General features: G+C 50.5%; 1 protein-coding gene across 1 annotated transcript; it reads left to right on the top strand.

Moving 5' to 3' along the window:
• Nucleotides 1–1,162: 1,162 nt before the first annotated feature.
• On the top strand, nt 1,163–22,648 carry DCAF8 (DDB1 and CUL4 associated factor 8). Its single transcript, XM_033082709.1, has 14 exons — nt 1,163–1,254; nt 2,455–2,487; nt 4,393–4,462; nt 5,539–6,185; nt 7,905–8,045; nt 8,936–9,030; nt 12,631–12,741; nt 13,278–13,350; nt 13,610–13,667; nt 14,510–14,617; nt 17,663–17,793; nt 19,651–19,770; nt 20,852–20,968; nt 22,530–22,648. The coding sequence occupies exons 3-14, from the start codon at nt 4,414–4,416 to the stop codon at nt 22,638–22,640; spliced, it is 1,761 nt and encodes a 586-aa protein (XP_032938600.1). The 5' UTR covers nt 1,163–1,254; nt 2,455–2,487; nt 4,393–4,413; the 3' UTR covers nt 22,641–22,648.
• Nucleotides 22,649–26,129: the final 3,481 nt, after the last annotated feature.

Genomic DNA, 26,129 nt, shown 5'->3' with positions numbered 1-26,129 from the left:
ACTGGGGAGAACACAGTGACCCTAAACGGGTGACCCTGTAGTGACCCTAAACAGGGGTGACCCTACAGTAACATTGGGGACACAAGGCAACCCTTCAATAACATTGAGGGTCACAGGGCCACCCCACAACACTGGGGGGAGATGAAGTGACCTTAAATAAGGGTGACCCTAAACTGGGGTGACCCTACAATAACGTTGGAGGCACAAAGTGACCGTACAACAACACGGGGGGAGGACAGAGTGACCCCAAAAAGGAGTGGCCCTACAATAACACAGGGGCACAAAGTGACTTTACAACAACACGGGGGTGACCCTATAATAAATAACACTGGAGGGAACACGGTGACCCTAAACAGGGGTCACTCTAAACAGGGGTGGCCGTAAACTGGGGTGACCCTAAAGTGACCCTAAACAGGGGTGACCCTACAATAACACAGGGACACAGAACGACCCCACAACAACACGGGAGTGACCCTACAGTGACCCCAAACAGGGGTGACCCTATAGTAACACAGAGGGGAACACAGTGACCCTAAACAGGGGTCACTCTAAACAGGGGTGGCCCTAAACCGGAGTGACCCTAAACAGAGGTGACCCTAAAGTGACCCCAAAGAGGGGTGACCCTACAGTGACCCTAAACAGGGGTGACCCTACAATAACACACGGACACAAAGTGACCCTACAATAACACGGGGGTGACCCTGTAGTGACCCTAAACAGGCGTGACCCTATAATAACACTGGGGAGAACACAGTGACCCTAAACAGGGGTCACTCTAGACAGGGGTGGCCCTAAACCGGAGTGACCCTAAACAGAGGTGACCTCACAGTGACCCCAAACAGGCGTGACCCTACAACAACATTGGGGACACAAAGCGACCCCACAACACTACAGGGGGAGGACAGAGTGACCCCACACCAGGTTGACCCCACAGTGACCCCAAACAAGGTTGACCCTAAACCAGCACGGGGGTGGGGGGGGCGCCGTTCCCATGGCAACGCCGGGGTGGGGGGGGCGCTCCCGTCGCCGTCGCGCAGCGGCCGCTGCCGTAAAGCGGCGCCCGCGGTGTCGCAAAAGCGCCGCCCGGTGCCGCCAAGCGAGCCGGCGGGGGCGGTGCGTTAAAGATGGCGGCGGCGGGGCCCGGTGCCGGGACCGGCGCTGGAGCGGCCGGGGGGACCCGCGGCGGCCAAAACTGAGCCCGGCCGCACCCCCCGGCACCGCCCGGGACCCGCCGGGAGTCTCCGGGACGCTCGGGTCGGTGCGCGGCCTCCGCTGCCCCCGCTCCGGACGCGGCCCCCGCGGGCTCGGGCCTGGCCCGGCGGAGGGGCGGGGGCGGCCCCGGGGAGGGGACCGGGAGGTTCTGGGGGGTCCCTGAGGGTTTGGGGGGGTGCTGGGGGAGCCTCTGAGGGAGCCCGGTGGGGTTTGGGGGGGCCCTTGAGGATTTTGGGGGGATTCTTGGGGATTTTGGGGGGTCCCGGGAGGGCCCTTGAGGCTTTTGGGGGAGGTTTAGGAGGTGCTTGAGGATTTTGGGGGGGTCTTTGGGGATTTTGTAGGGTCCCTTGAGATTTTTAGGGAGGTTTTTGGGAGTCCTTGAGAGTTTTGGGGGGTGGTTGAGTGTTTGGAGGGGATTTTGGGGGTGCCCTGAGCCTTTTAGGGGGATTTTGGGGAGGCTTAAAGGATTTTCAGGGGTCCTGGGGAGAACCTTGAGGCTTTTGGGGGGGCCTTGAGGATTTTAGGGGGTCCTGAAGTTTTTTGGGGGGTCCTGTGAGGATTCTTGAAGTTTTTTAGCAGGGTCCCTGAGACTTTGGGGGCTCCTCTAAGATTTTTGGGGATCCCTGGATTTTCGGGGTGACCCCAAAGCTTTTTGGGGGGGTCCTGGAGTTGTTTTTTTTTTGGGCTCCCTGAGATTGGGGAGGGGTCTGTGAAGAGTTCAGGAGTTTTTTGGGGATCCCTGAGATTTTGTGGAGTTCCCAGAGATTGGAGGGTCCCAAAAAATTGGGAATTCTCAGGGATTTCCCAAAAATTAGAAATCCCCAAAAATCCCCAGGGATGGAGGGAGTTTTTCCAGGATTGGGGCATCCCTCAAAATTTGGGGTCTCCAGGGGTGGTCCCAAAAAATCGGGAATATCCAAGAATTGAGGATGGCAAAGTCCCCAAAAAAAAGGAATTCCCAGGAATCCACGAGGGTTTCTCAGGGATTGGGAAACTCCCCAAAAATTTGGGATTTTCCAGGGATTGAGAGAGGATTTGGGGATTCCCTGGGAGGGCTCATCAAAAATTTGGGTTTTTCAGGAATTGGGGGGTTCCCAAAAATCGATGGTGGGGGGGATTGCCTTATTATCAGGGGGATTCCCAAAAATCCAGGGGGGTTCCCCAGGGTTTTGGGGGGTCCCCAGGGATCAGGGGGTCCCCAAATTTGGGGTCCCAGGGCTTTGACCCCGCGCTCCCCCCCAGCTCCAGCCCCGCTGTCCCCGGCACCTGGCACAGGTGAGTGCGCCCGGATCCCGCGGGGTTTGGGGAAATTTGGGGGATTTTTGGGATTTCTCCAGGATTCTCTCAGCTTCACGAAACTCCTGGGAATGTTCCTGGGGATCTGGGAATGATCCTGAGGCACCTGGGGCTCCATCCCAAGGGATTTGGGAGCTTTATCCCTGAAGATTTGGGGGATCCATTCCTGAGGATTTGGGGGATCCATCCCAAGGGATTTAGGAGCTTTATCCCTGTGGATTTGAGGATTCCATCCAGAGGATTTGGGGCCTCCAACCCAGAGGATTTGAGGGATCCATCCCAGAGGATTTGGGGGCCCCGTCCCAGAGGATTTGGAGGCTCCATCCGTAAGGATTTGGGGTTCTGTTCTAAGGGATTTGGGGGCTCCATCCCAGAGGATTTGGGGGATCCATCCCAAGGGATTTAGGAGCTTTATCCCTGAGGATTTGAGGATTCCATCCCTGAGAATTTGGAGCTCCATTCCAAGGGATTTAGGGGTTCTGTCCCTGAAGATTTGAGGGCTCCATCCCTGAGAATTTGGGCGCTCCATTCCTGAGGATTTGGGGATCCATCCCTGAGAATTTGGAGTTCCATCCCAAGGGATTTAGGAGCTTTATCCCTGAGGATTTGAGGATTCCATCCCTGAGAATTTGGAGTTCCATCCCAGAGGATTTGGGGACCCCATCCCAGAGGATTTGAGTGATCCATCCCAGAGGATTTGAGTGATCCATCCCAGAGGATTTGAGTGATCCATCCCAGAGGATTTGGGGGCTCCATCCCAGAGGATTTGGGGACCCCATCCCAGAGGATTTGAGGGATCCATCCCAGAGGATTTGGAGGCTCCATCCCAAGAGATTTGGGATCTCCACCCCAAAATCCAGAATGTTGCATTTTTGGGATCACCCAAAATGTGGGAGTAGCTGGAACCAATCCCACGAGGAATTTGTGCTGTGAGGGGTGACCAGGAGCATGAACTGGGAATTTTATCCCAGTTTATCCCAGTTTGGAGAGATAAAGCCAAACAGGGAGGCGGATCCCAATTCCAGAGGCTCTGGAATGCCCTGGGATATTTTTGGGAGCTTCAGTGTCAGGCTGGGAATGCTGAGCCTGTCCAGATGTGCTCCCAGGCAGCTGTGGAATCCCAGGATTTTGGTTCCATTCCCACCCCCTGCAGATCCAGGATGGATTCCTGGCCTTGGGGAGCTTCGTTCCCTGTCCCCCACCTCGGGGTGGAAGCAAAAAAATTGTGGGGTTGGAAGGGGGAGAGAGAATTCCCAGAAATTCCCTTTGGAATGGTGTGGAATTCCAGTGGTGTTCCATGGAATCCCAGCAGATCCCAAGCTCTGCTTGTTCCCGTGGGTTTGGGTTTTTTTGGGAAGCTGGGGGACAGCCTGGAGAGGTTCCAGAGGGAGTTTTGTGTGGGAATGTGTTTAAAAATGGATCTTTAGAATCATAAATCCCTCAGGATCGGCTTTTCCTGGGATGCTGAGCAGGGGTTGGGTGTCCTGGAGCATTCCCAGGTGGCTTTTCCATGGATTTGGGGACAAACTCAACCCCATGGTGCTCTGGGGCAGGTGGAAAAATGGAAAATTTTGGGTGGGAATCTTCAAAAATAGATCCCTGAGGGTTCCAAATCCCTTGGGGCTGGGTGTCCTGGAGCATTCCCAGGTGGTTTCTCCATGGAAAATGGGGATTTGGGGAGTGCCCAAGGTGCTGGTGTGGGCTGGGGACATGGGGACATTCTGTGGTGGCTGTGGCAGGGTCACTCCAGCTCTGTGTCCCCATGTCCCCCTGTCCCCATGTCCCTGTGTCCCCATGTCCCTTTTCCCTGTATCCTCGTGTCCCCCTGTCCCCATGTCCCTGTGTCCCCATGTCCCTTTTTCCTGTGTCCCCCTGTCCCCGCAGGGATTCCCGTGGGAAGCGGCGATGTCGGACAGAGGCAGCAGCATGGACGGCAGGACAGACATCGTCAACGGTGAGGGGACAGCTGGGGACAGCCAGGACAGCGAGGGGGACAAGGGACAAACAGGGATTGTGTCATGGTGACACTGAGAGGGACACTGTGACAAAGGGACTGGGTGGCAGGGTCACAGCATGCAGGACAGGAAGGGACAATGAGGGTGACAGGGAGGGGGACAGGGTGGCAGCAATGATGGCAGCAGTGGTGACAAGGTAACGCTGACAGTAAGAGTGGCAGCAGAGGTGACAGTGAGGGTGCCAGGGAGGCAGTGACGGTGATAAAGTGACAGTGATGGTGGCAGGTGCCAGCCACAGTGCCACCATGCTGTCCCCATGGTGGTGGCAGTGTCACCAGTCCGTGTCCCCACCCTCACTGTCGCTGTCCCTATCCTTGTCCCCAGCAGTGTGGTGACACCATGCTGTCCCTGTCCCCAGGCAGTCTGTCCAGCAGGGTGACACTGTGACACTGTGATGTCCCCCTGGTGACACTGCCATGTCCCTGTGCCCAGGCAGCCTGTCCAGCAGGGTGACACTGTGCTGTCCCTGTCCCCAGGCAGCCTGTCCAGCAGGGTGACACAGATGACAGTGGTGACACAGGTGACACTGTGATGTCCCCATGGTGACACTGTGCTGTCCCTGTCCCCAGGCAGCCTGTCCAGCAGTGTGACACTGTGACACTGTGATGTCCCCATGGTGACACTGTGCTGTCCCTGTCCCCAGGCAGCCTGTTCAGCAGGGTGACACAGATGACACTGTGACACTGGTGTCACTGCCATGTCCCTGTCCCCAGGCAGCCTGTCCAGCAGTGTGACACTGTGATGTCCCCATGGTGACACTGTGCTGTCCCTGTCCCCAGGCAACCTGTCCAGCAGTGTGACACTGTGACACTGTGATGTCCCCATGGTGACACTGCCATGTCCCTGTCCCTAGGCAGCCTGTCCAGCAGGGTATTACACGTGACAGTGGTGACACAGGTGACACTGTGACACCAATGACACGGTGCTGTCCCTGTCCCCAGGCAGCCTGTCCAGCAGTGTGACACTGTGACACTGTGATGTCCCCCTGGTGACACTGCCATGTCCCTGTCCCCAGGCAGCCTGTCCAGCAGCCCTGAGGACATGTCAGCCGAGGAGGGCCGCGAGACGTCCTCGGGCATCGAGGTGGAGGCGTCCGACCTGAGCCTGAGCCTGACGGGCGACGACGCCGGGGCCGCGCGGGGCCGCGCCAGCGACAGCGACAGCTCCGGCGACAAGGACAGCGACAGCATGGACGACACCGGCCACTACTCCATCCCCGAGGAGCCGCGGCACGACGACGACGACGACGAGGAGGAGGAGGACGAGGAGGAGCCGCGCGCCCGCCGCAGGGCCCCGCGCAAGCGGCCGCCGCACGAGCGCGACTCGTCGGACGAGGAGCAGGCGCTGGAGGACTGGGTGGCCTCGGAGACGTGGGCGCTGCCGCGGCCGCGCTGGAGGGCGATCCCGGCGCTGCGGCAGCGCCAGCTGGGCGGCTGCTCGCGCTTCGTGGCGCAGGCGTGCGGCGCGCGCCTCTTCGTGCAGAAGTTCCGGCTGCAGCACGGCCTGGAGGGGCACACGGGCTGCGTCAACACGCTGCACTTCAACCAGCGCGGCACGCGCCTGGCCAGCGGCAGCGACGACCTCAAGGTGCTGGTGTGGGACTGGCTGAGGCGCAGGCCCGTCCTGCAGTTCGACAGCGGGCACAAGAGCAACGTCTTCCAGGTGAGGGGAGTGTGGGGAGGCAGGGGTGGGGTGGGGATGGGATTGAGATGGGGTGGGGATGGGATGGGATTAGGGTGGGGATAGAGTGGGGATGGTGTGGGGATGGGGTGGGGATGGGGTGGGGATGGTGTGGGATTGGGGTGGGGTGAGATGGGAATGGGGTGGGGATGGTGTGGGAATGGGGTGGGATGAGGTGGAAATGAGGTGGGGATGGTGTGGGAATGGGGTGGGGATGGTGTGGGATTGGGGTGGGGATAGAGTGAGAATGGGGTGGGAATGGGATGGGATAGGGATGGGGATAGAGTGGGAATGGGGTGGGGATGGGGTGGGATTGGGGTGGGATTGGGTTGGGGTGAGGTGGAAATGGGGTGGGGATGGTGTGGGATTGGGGTGGGGATAGAGTGGGAATGGGGTGGGGATGGGGTGGGATTGGGATGGGATTGGGGTGGGGATAGAGTGGGAATGGGGTGGGAATGGTGTGGGAATGGGATGGGAATGGAGTGGGGATGGTGTAGAATTGGTGTTGGGATGGTGTGGGGATGGTGTGGGAATGAGGTTGGGATGGGGTGGGAACAGTGTGAGGATGGTGTGGGTATGGGGTGGGAGTGGGGTGGGGATGGTGTAAAATTTGTGTGGGAATGGGTTGGGGATGACCAGGGAAGGGATGGTGTGGGGTGGGAACAATGTGGGGATGGTGGGGGAATGGGGTTGGGATGGGGTGGGAATGGTGTGGGAATGATGTGGGATTGGTGTGGGAATGGTGTTGGGATGGTGTGGGTATGGGGTGGGGTTGACCAGCGAAGGGATGGTGTAGGAATGGGGTGGGGATGGTGTGGGGACAGCCCAGGAATGGTGTAGGAATGGCCAAAGAATGGTGTGGGGATGGTGTAGGAACAGCCAGGGAATGGTGTGGGAATGACCAGGGAAGGGATGGTAAAGGAATGCTGTGGGTGTGGGAATGCTGTGTGGATGGTGGAGGAATGGCCAGGGAATGATGTAGGATTGGTGTGGAAATGGGGTGGGGTCAGAATGGGGTGAGGATGGTGTAGAATTGGTGTGGGAATGGGGTGGGAATGCTGTGGGGATGATGTGGGATTGGGATGGGGATGATGTGGGAATGCTGTGGGGATGGTGTAGAATTGGTGTGGGAATGCTGTGGGGATGATGTGGGGATGGTGTGGGGATGATGTAGAATAGTGTAGGAATGGCATGGGAATGGGGTAGGGATGAGGTGGGAATGCTGTGGGATTGGGGTGGGAATTGTGTGGGGATGGTGTAAAATTGGTGTGGGAATGGGGTGGGGATGGGATGGGAATAGTGAGCTCAGGATGATTCTGAGGGGAGAGCTCAGGCTGATTCCTGAAAGAATTTGGGATGATTCCTGGGAGATTTTGGGAGGATTTGTGAGGTATTCTGGGATGATTCCCAGGGGAGAGCTCAGGCTGATTCCTGAAAGAATTTGGGATGATTCCTGGGAGATTTTGAGATGATTCCTGAAACAACTTGTGAAGATTCCTCGGAGATTTTGGAATTCCCAGGGGAGAGTTTTAGATGATTCCTAAGAGTTTGGGACAAATCCTAGGGACAACTATGATGATTCCCAGGACAATTCCAGCAATTCCCCCCATCCTTTTCCCCACCCACCTCCCACCTCCCATGTGATTCCCTTTCCCCCCTGTCCCTTTTTCCCACCTTTTCCCTGTTTTTTGTGTGTTCCAGGCCAAGTTCCTGCCCAACAGTGGTGACTCCACGCTGGCCATGTGTGCCCGGGACGGGCAGGTTCGCGTGGCCGAGCTCTCGGCCACCCAGTGCTGCCGCAGCACCAAGCGCGTGGCACAGCACAAGGGGGCCTCCCACAAGGTGAGAGGGGTTTGGGAATGCCAAATCCTGGGAATTCCAATTCCTGGGATTTAGGGTGGCTGGGAATGGGGGAATGGTGGAGATGTCACCACAGAGGTGACAGAGCTGTCACAGCACCGAGCCCAGCACAAGGGGGACTCCCACAAGGTGAGAGGGGTTTGGGAATGGCAAATCCTGAAAATGCCAAATCCCACAAATGCCAAATCCCAGGATTTGGGGTGGCTGGGAATGAGGGAACACAGTGGGGATGGCGGGGGGGTTCACCTGTGTTGTCACCTGTGGGGTCCTGGTGACATCAGGCAGGTGAGTGAGTGGCTCAGGGAGTGGATCCTGCTCGTCTGCTCCTTTTCCTGGAGATCCAAGGGGCTTTTGGGAAAAAGGAAAGGATCTTCAGAGGAAATCAATTCCTAAATATTTCAAGGCTTGGATGTAACCTTTGTCACCTGTGATGTTACCTGCGACCTCACCAGTGACATCACCACCAAATTCCCATGCTCAGCTCCATTAAAATTCAGGAATTTGGGGATTTTCCCACTTTTTGGGTGCAAAGAGAATCACTTCCCAAATACTTAAAACCTTGGATGAGACCATTGTCCTTTGTGACATCACCTGTGACATCACCACACAGGTGAGGGGGCTGGTTTTAGCCACTCAGTTCCACTAAAATCGAGGAATTTGGGGATTTTCCCACTTTTTGGGTGCAGCTCAAACCCTTGGCTGTGCTCTTGTCCCCATGATGTCACTCCTGATGATGTCTCCCAGATGACATCACTGCTGTTCAGGGCAGGAATCCCCAAACCTGGGATTTTTCCAGGTGGATTTTCCAGTTTTATTGGGATTTTTGGGACTTATTCCCACTGGTTTTTTCCATTTTTATTTCCCAATCGCAGCTGGCGCTGGAGCCGGACTCACCCTGCACGTTCCTGTCTGCGGGGGAGGACGCCGTGGTCTTCACCATCGACCTGCGGCAGGACCGGCCCGCCTCGTGAGTGACCAGAAAAATGGGAATTCTGAGGGGAAAATTGGGAATTCTGAGGGGAAAATGGGAATTCTGAGGGGAAAATTGGGAATTCTGAGGGGGAAAATGGGAATTCTGGGTAGGAAATGGGGACTGTGTGGGGAGAAAAGGGGATTTGGGGCGGGAAATGGGGATTCCATCGAGCTGTGGCAGGAACGGCCTGCCTTGTTGAGTGACCGGAAAAATGGGAATTCTGAGGGGGAAAATGGGAATTCTGAGGGGAAAATTGTAAATTCTGAGGGGAAAACTGTGATTGAAGGGAAAAATGGGAATTCTGAGGGGGAAATTGTGAATTCTGAGGGGGAAAATGGGAATTCTGAGGGGAAAATCAGGAATTCTCAGCCGGAAATGGGGATTCCATCGAGCTGCAGCAGGAGCAGCCTGCCTCATTGAGTAGCTGGAAAAATGGAAATTCTGAGAGGAAAATTGGGAATTCTGAGGGGAAAATTGGGAATTCTAGACAGGAAATGGGAATTCTGTAGGAAGGAAAGGGGATTTGGGGTGGGAAATGGGGATTTCATCGAGCTGCGGAGGGAGCGGCCTGCCTCGTTGAGTGGCTGGAAAAATGGGAATTCTGAAGGGAAAAGTTGGAATTCTGAGGAGAAAATTGGGCATTCTGAGGGGAAAATTGGGCATTCTGAGGGGAAAAATGGGAATTCTGGGCAGGAAATGGGGACTGTGTGGGGAGAAAAGGGGATTTGAGGTGGGAAATGGGGATTCCATCGAGCTGCGGCAGGAGCGGCCTGCCTTGTTGAGTGACCGGAAAAATGGGAATTCTGAGGGGGAAAATGGGGATTCTGAGGGGAAAGTCAGAAATTCTGAGGGGAAAAATGGGAATTCTGGGCAGGAAATGGGAATTCTGGGGGAAGAAAAGTGGCTTTGGGGTGGGAAATCGAGATTCCATTGAGCTGCAGCAGGAGCGGCCTGCCTCATTGAGTGGCCGGAAAAATGGGAATTCTGAGGGGAAAATTGGGAATTCTGAGGGGAAAAACAGGAATTCTGAGGGGAAAAACAGGAATTCTGAGGGGGAAAATGGGAATTCTGGGGGGAAAAAAGAGGATTTGGGATGGGAAATGGGGATTCCATCGAGCTGCGGTAGGAGTGGCCTACCTCGTGACTGACGGGAAAATCGTGAATTCTGAGGGGAAAATTGTGAATTCTGAGGGGAAAATCGTGAATTCTGAGGGGAAAATGGGAATTCTGGGCAGGAAATGGGAATTCTGTGGAAAAAAAGGGGATTTGGGATGGGAGATGGGGATTCCATCAGTCTGAGGCAGGGCCCGCACCACTTCATGAATGAAGGGAAAATCAGGAATTCTGAGGGGAAAATTGGGAATTCTGAGGAGAAAAATCAAGAATTCTGTGTGGGAAATAGGGATTCTAGGGGAGAAATGGGGAATTATGGGTGGGAAATGGGAATTCTGGGAGAAAAAAAGGGATTTGTGGTGGGCAATGGGGATTTCATCAATCTGAGGCAGGGCCGGCCTACCTTGTGTGTGACTGGAAAAACGGGAATTCTGAGGGGAAAAATGGGAATTCGGAGGGGGAAATGGGAATTCTGAGGGGGAAATGAGAATTCTGAGGGGAAAATGGGAATTCTGAGGGGAAAATCAGGAATTATGGGGGAAAACAAGAGGATTTGGGATGGGAAATGGGGATTCCATCAGCTGCAGCAGGAGCGGCCTGCCTCATGAGTGACCAGAAAAGTTGGAATTCTGAGGGGAAAAGTTGGAATTCTGAGGGGAAAATGGGAATTCTGAGGGGAAAAATGGGAATTCTCAGGGGAAAATCAGGAATTCTGGGCAGGAAATGGGTATTCTGGGGAAAGAAAAGTGGATTTGGGGTGGGAAATGGGGATTCCATCGACCTCTGGCAGGAGCGGCCTACTTCATTGAGTGACCAGAAAACTGGGAATTCTGAGGGGAAAATCAAGAATTCTGGGTGGGAAATAGGGATTCTGGGGAAGAAATGGGGAATTCTGGATGGGAAATGGGAATTTGGGGGGAAAAAAGTGGATTTGGGGTGGCAAGTGGGGATTCCATCAGTCTGAGGCAGGAATGGCCTACCTGGTGAGAGACTGGAAAAATGGGAATTCTGAGGGGAGAAATGGAAATTCTGAGGAGAAAAATGGGAATTCTGAGGGGGAAAATATGAATTCTGAGGAGAAAAATGGGAATTCTGAGGGGAAAAATGGCAATTCTGAGGAGAAAAATGGGAATTCTGGGTTGGAAATGGCAAATTCTGGGGATAAAATGGGAATTCTGGTGGAAAAAAGGGGAATTTGAGTTGTTCTGGAGCAGGACTGCCCCTGCCTTGTGAGTGCCAGGAAAAAAAATTAAAATTCTATGGAGGAAAAATCTGTTTTTCCTGCCAAATCTCTATTTTTCCTAAATAACTTCTATTATTTCTCAAAAAATTGCTTTGTTTTTCCTCATTTTTTGTGGGGAAAGTGGATTGGCTTTTTTTTTTTTTTGGAAAATGGAGATTTTTGCAGGAAATTTGGATATGTTTTGAGGAAAAATAAATATTTTTTGGGGGGGGGGGGAACAAAAGGATTTTTTGGAAAATATTTTTTTTTGTGGGGGGCAAACATTTTTTAAAATTTTTTTTAAACCAGAGTGATTCTGTGAGAAAATATTTTTTTGGAAGGGGAAAAACAGGTTGGTTTTCTTGGAAAAAAACCTCTAATTTTTGAGGAAAAATGACTGTTTATTGAGGAAAAACAGGATGAAAATATATGATTTTTAGCAGGAAAATCAGGATTTTAAATGGGAAAGGCAGGGATTTTTTGAGAAAAACTCATTTTTGTTGTGTGCCTGTATTTTTCCAAACCTCTGGGCTGGCATTGTGGAGGCTGATCCAGCCCAAATCCGAGGTTTTGTAACCAGGACGAGCCCTTTAATCCCTGAGCCCGGCGGAATCCGCGGCTCCCAGCCCCCTCCCTGTGCTGGCTCCTTTGGGAATTCTGGGGGGAAAAAAATGTAGATTTTTTGGGGGAAAAATGGGGATTTTTGGGGGGAAATTTGAGGTTTTTTTGGGGAAAAAAAGGGGAGAAAAAAATGAGGATTTGGGGGGAAAAATTTGAATTTTTGGGGGGGGGAAATGGAGATTTTTGTTGGAAAAATGGGGATTTTTTTGGGGAAAAATGTGGGGTTTTTGGGGGAAAAATGGGGATTTTTTTTTAAAAATGGATTTTTTGGGGGGAAAAATGTGAATTTTTTGGGGAGGTAAAATGTAGATTTAAAAAAAACACCCTGGATTTTTTGAGAAAAATTTGGGGTTTTTTGGGAAAAAAATGTGGATTTTGAGGGAAAAATAAGGATCTTTTTTTGGAAGAATGGGGATTTTGTTTGGAGAAAAATTGGGGGTTTTTTGGGGAAAAAAGTGGATTTTATGGGGAAAGAATGAGGATTTGGGGGGAAAAAATGGGGATTGTTGGGGATTTTTTTTTTTTTATAATTAAATAATGATAATTTCAGGGATTACAGGAATTCTCCCAGCTGGGATTTGGGATGTTTGGGATGGAAATAAATGGAATTTTTTTAAGTCTTTTTGGATTTTCCCCAGGAAATTGGTGGTGACTAAGGAGAAGGAGAAGAAGGTCGGGCTCTACACGATCTTCGTCAACCCCGCCAACACCTCCCAGTTTGCTGTGGGGGGCAGAGACCAGTTTGTGAGGTGGGGCAAACTGGGAACACTGGGAGAGCCCAGACAGAGATTCCCACTCCCAAATCCATGATTTCCCCATCCCAAATTTGGGTCTGGGACCAGTTTGTGATGTGGAGCCAAACTGGGAGCACTGGGAGCTCCCAAATCCCTGATTTCCCCATCTCAAATCCCTGAATTCCTCTTCCCAAATCCAGGGATTTCCCTTCCCAAATCCCTTTCCCAAATCCCCAACTTCCCCTTTCCCAAATTCCCAATTCCCAAATGGAGGAGTGGGACCAGTTCATCCAGTGAGGCCCAACTGGGAGCACTGGGAGCCCTCAGATCCAGGTGTATTCCAGCACAGAATTCCAAGGAATTTTAGGATGGAATTTGGGGCATGGGAATTTTTCTGCTCCAAATCCCCAAGGAATTTTAGGATGGAATTTTGAGCCCTGGAATCTCAGAATGGGAATTCTGGGGATAAAAAAAATGCTCTCTGGAATGAATCCAATCCTTTTTTTAATTTTTAATTTTTTTTTTTTTAATTTTTTCTCTGATTACTGCAGGATTTATGACCAGAGGAAAATAGATGAGAACGAGAACAACGGAGTCCTGAAGAAATTCTGCCCCCACCACCTGGTACTGGGGATACTGGGAGCACTGGGAGGGGACTGGGAGCACTGGGATCACCTCAGAGCAATCCCATGGGAAGAGGCTGCTCCTTGTCCTGGAAAATCCTTCAGGAAAAGGCGGAAAAAACTCCCAAAAATCTCCTTTTTTTTTTGTTTTTTTCCCCTCAATCCCACTTTTCTGCCTCCTTAAATCCCTGTCTGGGAGTTTAACACTCAGAATTCCCAGGAAAAGGAGCTGGATCTGAGATTTTTTCCAATTTTTCCAGGTGAACAGCGAGTCCAAAGCCAACATCACCTGCCTGGTGTACAGCCATGATGGCTCAGGTGAGTCCAGGTGGGAATTTGGGGGGTCCTGGAGGGGTCCCACTCCCTCAAACCCCCTCATTTCCCACCAAAACAAATCAGCTTTTCCCAAAAAATATCCATTTTCCCAAAAAACCCAGCCATTTATCCTCAAAAAACCTGATTTCCCCCCCACCAAATTCCATCTTCTCCAAAATAAAAATAAATTTCCCGCCTCCAAAAAAAACCTACTGAGCTCCAGACCCCAATCCTGCTGGGTTTTCCTATTTTCTCCTTGTTTTTTTTCCTCAATTTCCCATTGTTTTTCCAATTTTCCCCATTTTTTCCACTTTCCCACTTTTTTTCCCTATTTCCCACGTTTTTTCCCATTTTCCCACTGTTTATTCCCATTTTCCCACTGTTTTTCCTGATTCCCCCCATTTTTTCCCATTTTTTCCCTTTTTTCCTCATTTTTGTCCCATTTTTCCCCATTTTTCCCCATTTTTCCCCATTTTTCCCCCATTTCCCCCCATTTTTCCCCATTTTTTCCCCATTTTTCCCCATTTTTTCCCCATTTTTTCCCCATTTCTGTCCCATTTTTCCCATTTTTCCCCATTTTTCCCCATTTTTCCCCATTTTTCCCATTTTTTCCCATTTTTCCCCATTTTTTCCCCATTTTTTTCTCCATTTTTTCTCCATTTTTTTCTCCATTTTTTCTCCATTTTTCCTCAATTTTTCCTCCATTTTTTCTCGATTTTTTTTTTCCACTTCCCCCCATTTTTTCCCCATTTTTCCCCATTCCCCCCATGTTCATTCCTGTTTTTACCCCATTTTTCCCAATTTTCCCATTTTTCCCCATTTCCCTGTGTCTGTCCCTGTTGCAGAGCTCTTGGCCTCCTACAACGACGAGGACATTTACCTGTTCGACTCGGCTCACAGCGACGGCGCGCAGTACACCCGGCGCTACAAGGGGCACCGCAACAACGCCACAGGTAACACCCAAAATAGAGCCTAAATTATCCTAAATACAGCCTAAAGTATCCTAAATACAGCTCAACCCAAACCTGACACAGCCCCAAACCTGACACAGCCCCAAACCTGACACAGCCCCAAACCTGACACAGCCCCAAACCTGACACAGCGCAGTACACCCGGCGCTACAAGGGGCACCGCAACAACGCCACAGGTAACACCCAAAATATCCTAAATACAGCCTAAAATATCCTAAATACACCCCAAACCAAACCTGACACAGCCCCAAACCAGCCCTGACACAGTGCAGTACACCCGGCGCTACAAGGGGCACCACAACAATGCCACAGGTAACAGTCTGAATACAGCCCAAAATATCCTAAATACAGCCCCAAAATCCATCCCAAAATATCCTAAATACAACCCCGACTCAGCCCCAAACCAAAACCTGAGAAGCCCCAGCCCTGACACAGCCCCAAACCTGACACAGCTCAGCACAGCCGATGCTACGAGGGGCACCGCAACAACGCCACAGGTAACACCCAAAATCCATCCCAAAATATCCTAAATACAGCCCGAACCAAACCTGAGTCAGCCCCAAATCAAACCTGATACACCCCCAAGCCAGCCCTGACATAGCACAGCACACCCGGTGCTACAAGGGGCACCGCAACAATGCTACAGGTAACACCCAAAATACAGCCTAAATTATCCTAAATACAGCCCAAATACAGCCCCAAACCTGACACAGCGCAGCACAGCCGGCGCTACAAGGGGCACCACAACAATGCCACAGGTAACAGTCTGAAAACACCCCAAATCCAGCCCAAAATATCCTAAATACAGCCCAAATCCATCCCAAACCAAACCTGACACAGCCCCAAAACCTGACACAGCGCAGTACACCCGGCGCTACAAGGGCACCGCAACAATGCTACAGGTAACACCCAAAATACAGCCTAAATATCCTAAATACAGCCTAAAATATCCTAAATACAGCCCTGAGACAGCCCCAAACCTGACACAACCCCAAACCTGACTCAGCCCCAAAACCTGACACAGCGCAGTACATCCGGTGCTACAAGGGGCACCGCAACAACACCACAGGTAACAGCTTGAGTACACCCTAAATATCCTAAATACAGCCTAAAATATCCTAAATACAGCTCAACCCAAACCTGACACAGCCCCAAACCTGACACAGCACAGCACACCCGGCGCTACAAGGGGCACCGCAACAACGCTACAGGTAACACCCAAAATATCCTAAATACACCCCAAACCAAACCTGACACAGCCCCAACCCAGCCCTGACACAGCGCAGTACACCCGGCGCTACAAGGGGCACTGCAACAATGCCACAGGTAACAGCCAAAATATCTTAAATACAGCCTAAATATCATCAAATACAGCCCAAAATATCCTAAATACAGCCCCAAATACAGCCCAAACCAAACCTGACATAGCTCTGACACAGCGCAGTACAGCCGGCGCTACAAGGGGCACCGCAACAATGCTACAGGTAACACCCCAAAAACTCCCAAAATATCCTAAATACAGCCTAAAATATCCTAAATATAGCCCCAAATACAGCCCAAACCAAACCTGACACAGCACAGTACACCCGGCGCTACAAGGGGCACCGCAACAATGCCACAGGTAACACCCAAAATATCCTAAATACAGCCTAAAATATCCTAAATACAACTCAAACCAAACCTGACACAGCCCCAACCCAAACCTGACACAGCACAGTACAGCCGGCGCTACAAGGGGCACTGCAACAATGCTACAGGTAACAGCCTGAATACACCCTAAATCCATCCCAAATCCAGCCCAAATCCATCCCAAAATATCCTAAATACAGCCCCAAATACAGCCCAAACCAAACCTGACACAGCCCTGAGACAGCCCCACACCAAACCTGACACAGCGCAGTACAGCCAGCGCTAGAAGGGGCGCCGCAACAATACCACAGGTAACACCCAAAATATCCTAAATATAGCCCAAAATACAGCCCAAATACAGCCCAAGCCAACCCTGACACGGCCCTGACACAGCGCAGTACACCCGGCGCTACAAGGGGCACCGCAACAATGCTACAGGTAACACCCAAAATATCCTAAATACAGCCCTGAGACAGCCCCAAACCAAACCTGACACAGCCCCAAGCCAGCCCTGACACAGCGCAGTACACCCGGCGCTACAAGGGCACCGCAACAATGCTACAGGTAACACCTCAAAATATCCCAAAACATCATAAAATACAGCCCAAAATATCCTAAATACAGCCTAAAATATCCTAAATACAGCCCAACCAAACCTGACACAACGCAGTACAGCTGGCACTGCCCCAAAACCAGCCCCAAAATACCCCCCAAACCACCCCACAAGCAGCACAGCACAGCCCAGTGCTACAAAGGCCATGGGTAACAGCACCCAAAATACCCCAAATCCAGCCCAAAATCCATTCCAAAATACCTCCAAAACAGCCCTAAAATAACCTCAAATCCATCTCAAAATAACTCCCAAAACAGCCCCAAAATAACATCAAATCCATCTCAAAATCCCCCCAAAACCAACCCCAAATCCATCCCAAAATATCCCCCAAAACAGCCCCAAACCAGCCCTAAAACAGCTCAGCACAGCCAGTGCTCCAAGGGGCACTGCAACAGTGCTACAGGTGGAGAAACAACCCCAAAACCATCCCAAAACCAGCTCCAAAATAGCCCCCAAAACAGCCCCAAAATCCATCCCAAAATATCTCCAAATCCATCCCAAAGTATCCCAAAACATCCCAAAAACAGCCCCAAAATCCAGCCCAAAATAACCCCAAATCCATCCCAAAATCCCCCCAAAACAGCACAAAATCCCCCCAAATTACCCCAGAAAAACCCCAGGAAGTTTCTCTGTGGCTTCCCAGGCAGGAATTCACTGGAGATGATCCCAACCTCTCCTTTTTCTCCTTTTTCCCTTTTTTATTTCCCATTTCCCCTGTTTTATTTCCCATTTTCCCCTATTTTATTCCCCATTTCCCATTTTTCCCCTCCCTCCCCTCTCTGCAGTGAAGGGGGTGAATTTCTACGGCCCCAAGAGCGAGTTCGTGGTGAGCGGCAGCGACTGCGGCCACATTTTCCTCTGGGAGAAATCCTCCTGCCAGATCGTGCAGTTCATGGAGGGGGACAAGGGAGGAGTGGTGAGACCCAAAATCCCCAAATCCCAAATTCCCAGATTCCCAAATCCCCAAATTCCCAAAACCCCCAAATTCCCAATTTCCCAAATCCCCAAGTTCCCAATTCCCAAAATTTCCAAATCCCCAAATCCCCAAATCCCAAAATTCCAAAATTTCCAAATCTCCAAATTCCAAAATCCCAAATCCCCAAATTTCCCAAATTCCCCAAATCCCCAAATTCCCAAATTCCCAAATCCGCAAAATCCCCAAATCCCAGAATCTCCAAATCCCAAATCCCCAAATCCCAAATCTCCAAATCCCAAATCCCAACTCCCCAAATCCCAAATCTCCAAATTCCCAAATTCCCCAAATCCCCAAATCCCCAAATTCCCAAATCCGCAAAATCCCCAAATCCCAGAATCTCCAAATCCCAAATCCCCAAATCCCAAATCTCCAAATCCCAAATCCCAACTCCCCAAATCCCAAATCTCCAAATTCCCAAATCCCCAAATTCCCAAATCCCCAAAATTCCCAAATCCCAAATTCCCAAATCCCAAAGTTCCCAAATCCCAAAATTCCCAAATTCCCAAATCCCCAAAATTCCCAAATTCCAAAATCCCCAAATCCCAAATTCCCACTCCTGCTCTCCTTCCTCTGTTTGGTTTTTGGGCCCCAAAATTCCCAAATTCCCAGATCCTCGAATTCCCAATTCCCCAAATTCCCAAATCCCAAAATTTCCAAATCCCCAAAATCCCCAAATCCCAAGATTCCTAAATTCCAGAATTCCCAAATTCCCAAATCCCAAATCTCCAAATTCCCAAATCCCAAAAATTCCCAAAATCCCCAAATCCCAAATTCCCAATTCCCAAAATTTCCAAATCCCCAAAATCCCCAAATCCCAAATTTCCAAATCCCCAAAATCCCCAAATCCCAAATTCCCAAATCCCAAAATCCCCAAATTCCCAAATCCCCAAAATCCCAAAATCCCCAAAACCCCAAAATTCCCAATTCCCAAAATCCCCAAATCCCAAATTCCCCCCCCTGCTCTCCCCCTTCTGTTTGTTTTTGGGTTTTTTTTGGGAGTTCTGGTTCCTGGGGGATTTTTCCAGGTGTTTCCTGCAGGAAAGGGCAGGGCCTGTGCTGGGAATTTCCTGAATTTCCTCTGCTGGCAGCTCCTGCTTTGGGATGGCCACAAAGGGGCCCTTCCCTTTCCCTTTTTTCTCCTTTTTTTCCCTCCTTTTTTCCCTTTTTGTCTTTCCCTTTTCTCCATTTTTTCCCAGGTGAACTGTCTGGAAGAGCAGCTCCCCCATTCCCAGTCCCATTCCTGACCCTAAAATTGCCAAAATTCCCATTTTTCCCCCATTTTCCCACCTCAACTGCCTGGAGCTGCACCCTCCCCATTCCCAATCCCATTCCTGACCCCACAATTCCCATTTTTCCCATTCCCAGGTGAACTACCTGGAGCCCCACCCCCTCCATTCCCATTCCCAATCCCATTCCCAAAGTTCCCATTATTCCCATTTTTTCCCACCTGAACTGCCTGGAGCTGCACCTTCCCCATTCCCATCCCCATTCCCAATCCCAAATTTCCCATTTTTCCCAAAATTCCCATTTTTCTCATTCCCAGGTGAACTGCCTGGAGCCCCACCCCATTCCCAATCCCAAAATTCCCATTTTTCCCAAAATTCCCATTTTTTCCCAGGTGAATTGCCTGGAGCCCTTCTCCATTCCCAATCCAATTTTTCCCATTTTTCCCCCATTCCCAATCCCACAATTCCCATTTTCCCCCCATTTTTTCCCCAGGTGAACTGCCTGGAGCCCCACCTCTCCCATTCCCAATCCCAAATTTCCCATTTTTCCCACTTTTTTCCCATTTTCCAGGTGAACTGCCTGGAGCCCCACCCCCACCTGCCCGTGCTGGCCACCAGTGGCCTCGATCACGATGTGAAGATCTGGGCGCCCACGGCCGAGGCGCCCACGGAGCTGCGCGGCCTCAAGGAGGTGGGTGGGGAGCCAGGGGTTCCAGAAGATTCCAGAGAATTCCAGAGGTTCCAGAGATTCCAGGGGATTCCAGAGATCCAAGTGATTTCAGGGATTCCGGGGGTTCCAGGGATTCCAGGGGATCTCTGAGATTCCCATGGATTCCAGGGGATTCCAGGAGATTCCAGAAGATTCCAGAGGATTTCAGAGATCCAAGTGATTCCAGGGATCCCAGGAGATTCCAAGGGATTCCAGGGGGTTCCAGAGATTCCAGTGGGTTCCAGGGGATCCCAGGGATTCTGGGGATTCCAGGAGATTCCAGGGGGGATTCCCATGGTTTTTCCATGGATTTCCCTGGATTTGATTTCCCTTGAATTTCCCATGGATTTCCTGTGGATTCCCATGGACTTCCTGTGGATTCCTATAGATTTCCATGGATTTCCTGTGGATTCCCATGGATTTCCTGTGGATTCCTATAGATTTCCTGTGGATTCCCATGGATTTCCTGTGGATTCCCATGGATTCCCATGGATTCCCATGGATTTCCTGTGGATTCTCATGGATTTCCCATGGATTTCCCGTGGATTTCCCCTGGATTTCCTGTGGATTCCCATGGATTTCCCATGGATTTCCCTGGATTTGATTTCCCATGGATTCCCCATGAGTTCCCCCTGGATCTGATCCCCATGGATCTGTTCCCCTTGGATCTCTTCCCCCTGGGTTTGATCCCCTCTGGATCTGTTCCCTCATGGATTTCATCTCCCATGGATTCCCTGTAGATTTGATCTCCCTTTAATCCCCACTGCATTTGATCATCCCCTGGATCTGATCCCCCCTGGATCTGATCCCCTGGATCCCCCTTGGATCTGTTCCCCCTGGCTCACCCCTGGCTGTGCCTCTGGATCAGTTTCCCCCCTGGATCTGTTTCCCCCCTGGATCCCCCTGGATCAGTTTCCCCCCTGGATCTGTTTCCCCCCTGGATCCCCCTGGATCTGTTTCCCCCCTGGATCTGTTTCCCCCCTGGATCTGTTTCCCCCCTGGATGTGACCCCCTGGATCCCCCTGGATGTCCCCCCCATCTCACCCCTGCTGTCCCTCCCCAGGTGATCAAGAAGAACAAGGTGGAGCGTGACGAGGACAGCCTGCACCACACGGACATGTTTGACAGCCACATGCTCTGGTTCCTGATGCACCACCTGCGCCAGCGCCGCCACCACCGGGTACTGCTGAGCCCCTGGGTCACCCCTGAGCCCAGTCCTGACCCCATGTATCACCCCATGGATCACCCCTGAGCTCAGTCCTGACCCCATGGATCACCCCTGAGCCCATGGATCACCCCTGAGCCCATGGATCACCCCATGGATCACCCCTGAGCCCATGGATCACCCCTGACCCCAGTCCTGACCCCTGACCCCAGTCCTGACCCCATGGATCACCCCTGACCCCATGGCTGACCCCATTCCTGACCCCATGGATCACCCCTGACCCCATGGCTGACCCCCTTCCTGACCCCATGGATCACCCCTGAGCCCATGGATCACCCCTGAGCCCATGGATCACCCCAGTCCTGAGCCCATGGATCACCCCATGGATCACCCCTGACCCCATGGATCACCCCTGAGCACATGGATCACCCCATGGATCACCCCATTCCTGACCCCATGGATCACCCCATGGATCACCCCTGAGCCCATGGCTGACCCCAATTCCCCATTCCTGACCCCATGGATCACCCCTGACCCCAGTCCTGATCCCTGACCCCAGTCCTGACCCCTGACCCCCTGCCTCGGGCCTGACCCCATGGCTGACCCCAGTCCTGATCCCATTCCCCATTCCTGAGCCCATGGCTGACCCCATGTCTGACTCCTGACCCCATTCCTGACCCCCTGCCTTGGGCCTGAGCCCATTCCTGACCCCAGTCCTGATCCCATTCCCCATTCCTGACCTCATTCCTGACCCCCTGCCCTGGGCCTGACCCCATGGCTGACCCTAGTCCTGACCCCTGACCCCAGTCCTGATCCCATTCCCCAGTCCTGACCCTATTTCTGACCCCAATTCGCATTTCTGACCCCATTATCCCCATTTCTGACCCCATTAATCCCCCATTATCCCCCATTATCCCCATTATTTCCCCATTTCTGACCCCAGTCCCCATTTCTGACCCCATTATCCCCATTAATTCCCCATTTCTGACCCCATTAATCCCATTATTCCCCCATTCTCTCCCCCTTTAGCGCCACCGTGACCCCGGGGCCAATTCTGACCCCAGTCCCCATTTCTGACCCCATTATCCCCCATTATCCCCATTAATTCCCCATTTCTGACCCCAATCCCCATTTCTGACCCCATTAGTCCCTATTAATCCCCATTCCTGACCCCATTAATCCCCCATTAATCCCCCATTAACCCCATTTTTCCCCCATTTCTCCCCCCAGCGCCGCCGTGACCCCGGGGCCGATTCTGACCCCATTATCCCCATTAATCCCCCATTATCCCCATTTCTGACCCCATTATCCCCATTCCTGACCCCATTAATCCCCATTAATCCCCCATTATCCCCATTCCTGACCCCATTAATCCCCATTAATCCCCATTAATCCCCCATTAATTCCCCATTTCTGACCCCATTAATCCCATTTTCCCCCCATTTCTCCCCCCAGCGCCGCCGTGACCCCGGGGCCGATTCTGACCCCATTAATCCCCATTTCTGACCCCATTACCCCATTCCTGACCCCATTAATCCCATTATTCCCATTTCTAACCCCATTATTTTCCCCCCAGCGCCGCCGTGACCCCGGGGCCGATTCCCCCTCTGACGACTCCGGCAGCTCCTCGGACACCTCCGAGGATGAGGAGGAGGGGCCAGACCGGGTGCAGTGCATGCCCTCGTGAGCCCCAAACACCCCAAAAAAACCCCAAAAACCTCCCCAAAAACCCCACACGGGGGGGGGCCCCACCCCCCTGACCCTGCAGCTTCCTACTGCCCCCCCTCCCCTTTTTTTTGGGGTCCCCTCTTCCTTTTTTTCCCTTTTTTTTCCCCTTTTTTTCCCCCTTTTTTTCCCCCTTTTTTTCCCCCCCTTTTTTCCTTTTTTTTACCCCTTTTTTCCCCTTTTTTTCTTTTTTCCTCCCTCTTTTCCCATTTCCTCCCCTTTTTTCTTTTTTTCCCATTTTTCTTTCCCTTCCCCCACTTTTTTCCCATCTTTCCCTTTTTTCCCCCATTTTTTCCCTCCCTTTTTCTTTAATTTTCCCTGATTTTCCACCTTTTTTTCCCCATTTCCCTCCTTTTTTTCCTCTTATTTTCCCCCATTTTTCCCCATTTCCCCTCATTTTTTCCCCAATCCCCTCCTTTTTTCCCTCTTATTTTCCTCCTTTTTCCTTCCATTTCCCACCAATTTTTTCTTCATTTCCCTGCTTTTTTTTCTCTTATTTTCATTGTTTTCCCACTCATTTTCCCCCCATTTTTCCTCATTTTCCCACCATTTCCCCTCTTATTTTTCCCCATTTTCCCTCTTTTTTTCCTCCTTTTTCCTTCCATTTTCCCCCATTTTTTCCCCATTTCCCTCCTTTTTTTCCTCTTATTTTCCTCCATTTCCCTCTCTTATTTTCCTCCATTTTTCCCCATTTTCCCCTCATTTTCCCCCCATTTTTCCTCATTTCCCCCCCTTATTTTCTTCCATTTTTTCCCCATTTTCTCCTCATTTTTCTCCATTTCCCCCCTCTTTTTTCCTCCTTTTTCCCCTCATTTTCCCACCACTATTCTTCTTTTTCCCCTCATTTTCCCACCACTTCTTCCCCATTTTCCCTCTATTTTTTCTTTTATTTTCCTCCATTTTCCCCTCATTTTCCCACCTTTTCTCCTCTTATTTTCCCCCATTTTTTCCCCATTTTCCTCTCATTTTTTCCCCTTTTTTCCTCTTTTCCCACTCTTATTTTCCTCTTTTTCCCCCTCATTTTCCCACCACTTTTCTTCTTTTTCCCCTCATTTTCTCACCACTTTTTCCCCATTTCCCTCCTTTTTTTCTCTTATTTTCCTCCATTTTCCCCCTCATTTTCCCTCATTTTTTCCCCATTTTTCCCCCTTTTTTTCCCCATTTTCTCCCCTTTTTTTTCCCAATTTTTTCCCTTTTTCCCCCAATTTTTTCCCCATTCCCCCTCCATTTTTTCCCCATTTTTCCCCCATTTTTCCCCATTTCCCCCCCATTTTTCCCCCCATTTTTCCCCTTTTTTCCCCCCATTTTCCCCTCCCTGGGGCTCCCTCCCTCTGTACATAGCCGTGATTTGCACTTGGTTTGGCCCCTTAAACCCCCCTAAAAAAAAAACCCCAAACCCCCCCACAAACCCTTGAATTCCCCGTGGGGGGGAGGGGTTCAGGGAGGTTTTTTTGGGGGGAAAAACCCCCAAATTTCCCTGTTTAGAGGCCTAATTTTATATTGTATTAAAAAAAAAAAAAAACAAAAAACCACAAAAAAAACCAAAAAAAAAAAAAAAGGCCTGGGAAGGTTTTCCCTGGCAGAGCTGTAAAAGTTGGGATATATATTATATATAAATGCAATAAAAACCGACTCAACGAGCCCAGGACTCCCCAAAATTTCTTCCCCACCCCCCAAAACCATCCCCAAATTTTTTATTTTTATTTTTTTCCCCATTTTTCCCCCAAAAACCCTCGCACAGAGCAGCTTTTTTTCCATCTTTATCAATACACAGTCAGCACGGTCTGGGGGTGGGGGAGGGGAATTTGGGGAGGGGGATTATGGGGGGACACCCCCCTGAAATGAGGATGGGACAAAAAATTCGATTTTTTTCACCAAATCCAGTTTTTCACCAAGATTTGGGGGGTTGGGGACAATAAATAAAGGAAATAAAAGGGGGGGAGGGGATTTTGGGGGAGGGGATTTGGGGGTGGGGGAGGGGAGACACGAGCCTGTGGCTGCTGAGGGTTTTAGCTTTTATTAAATAAAATATATTAATGAATTCATTAATTAACATTTAATTCACTCTGCTGTTTCCCTCCCCTCCCCCACCCCCCGGGTTAGTAACTAAACCTGACCCCTCCTCCCCTCCCCCACCCCGCCCAGTTTGGGGGCTCCTCCCTCCCAGTTTGGAACTGGGGGAGGGACCCTCACCAATTATTGGGGGGTCCCACAAAAAAATGAGAATTTTGAGGATTTTTCCCCTAATTTTAGGGGATTTTTTCCCCAATTTTGGGGGTTTTTTCCTCAATTTTTGGGGATTTTTCATCCAATTTTGGGAATTTTTTTTCCTCAATTTTTGGGATTTTTTTCCCCCCAATTTTGGGGATTTTTCCTCCAATTTAGGGGATTTTTCCTCTCAATTTTGGGGGATTTTTCCCTCAATTTTTGGGGATTTTTTCCTCAGTTTTGGGATTTTTTTCCTCAATGTAGGGGATTTTTCCTCCAATTTTAGGGGATTTTTCTCCCCAATTTTGGGGATTTTTTTCCTCAATTTTAGGGGATTTTTTCCCTAATTTTGGGGGATTTTTCTCCCAATTTAGGGGATTTTTCCTCCAATTTTAGGGGATTTTTCTCCCAATTTTGGGGATTTTTTCCTCAATTTTTGGGGATTTTATCCTCAATTTTGGGATTTTTTTCCTCAATTTTAGGGGATTTTCCCCCCCAATTTCAGGGGATTTTTTTCCCCAATTTTGGAGATTTTTCCTCCAATTTTAGGGGATTTTTTTCCCCAATTTTGGGGATTTTTTCCTCAATTTTACGGGATTTTCCCCCCAATTTTGGGGACTTTTCCACAATTTTAGGGGATTTTTCCTCCAATTTTAGGGGATTTTCCTCCAATTTAGGGGATTTTCCCCTCAATTTTGGGAATTTTTTCCATCAATTTTAGGGGATTTTTCCTCCAATTTTGGGGTATTTTTCCCTCAATTTTTGGGGATTTTTCATCCTAATTTTAGGGGATTTTTTCCTCAATTTTTGGGATTTTTTCCCCCCAGTTTGGGGATTTTTCCTCCAATTTAGGGGATTTTTTTTCACAATTTTAGGGGATTTTTCCCTCAATTTTGGAGATTTTTCCTCAATTTTGGGATTTTTTTCCTCAATTTTAGGGGATTTTTTCCTCAATTTTAGAGGATTTTCCCCCCAATTTTGGGGATTTTTCCATAATTTTAGGGTGTCACTCACTCCAAAAATCAGAATTTTGGGGATTTTTTTTCCCTGCATTTTAGTGTTTTTTTCCTTAATTTTGGGGGTCACGATTTTTGGGCCCCACCCCTCCAAAAAATGAAAATTTTAGGGAATTTTCCCCAATTTTGAGGGGTTTTACCCCAATTTTGGGGTCATTTCTTGCTACCCCTTCCCCTCCAAAATTTTTAGGGAATTTTTCCTCAATTTTGATTTTTACCTCAATTTT

Source organism: Catharus ustulatus, chromosome 30, assembly GCF_009819885.2.
Source record: "Catharus ustulatus isolate bCatUst1 chromosome 30, bCatUst1.pri.v2, whole genome shotgun sequence".
Classification (NCBI taxonomy): Eukaryota; Metazoa; Chordata; class Aves; order Passeriformes; family Turdidae; genus Catharus; species Catharus ustulatus.
Note: the sequence above shows the minus strand (reverse complement) of the source record. Positions and strands in the feature narration are given on the sequence as shown.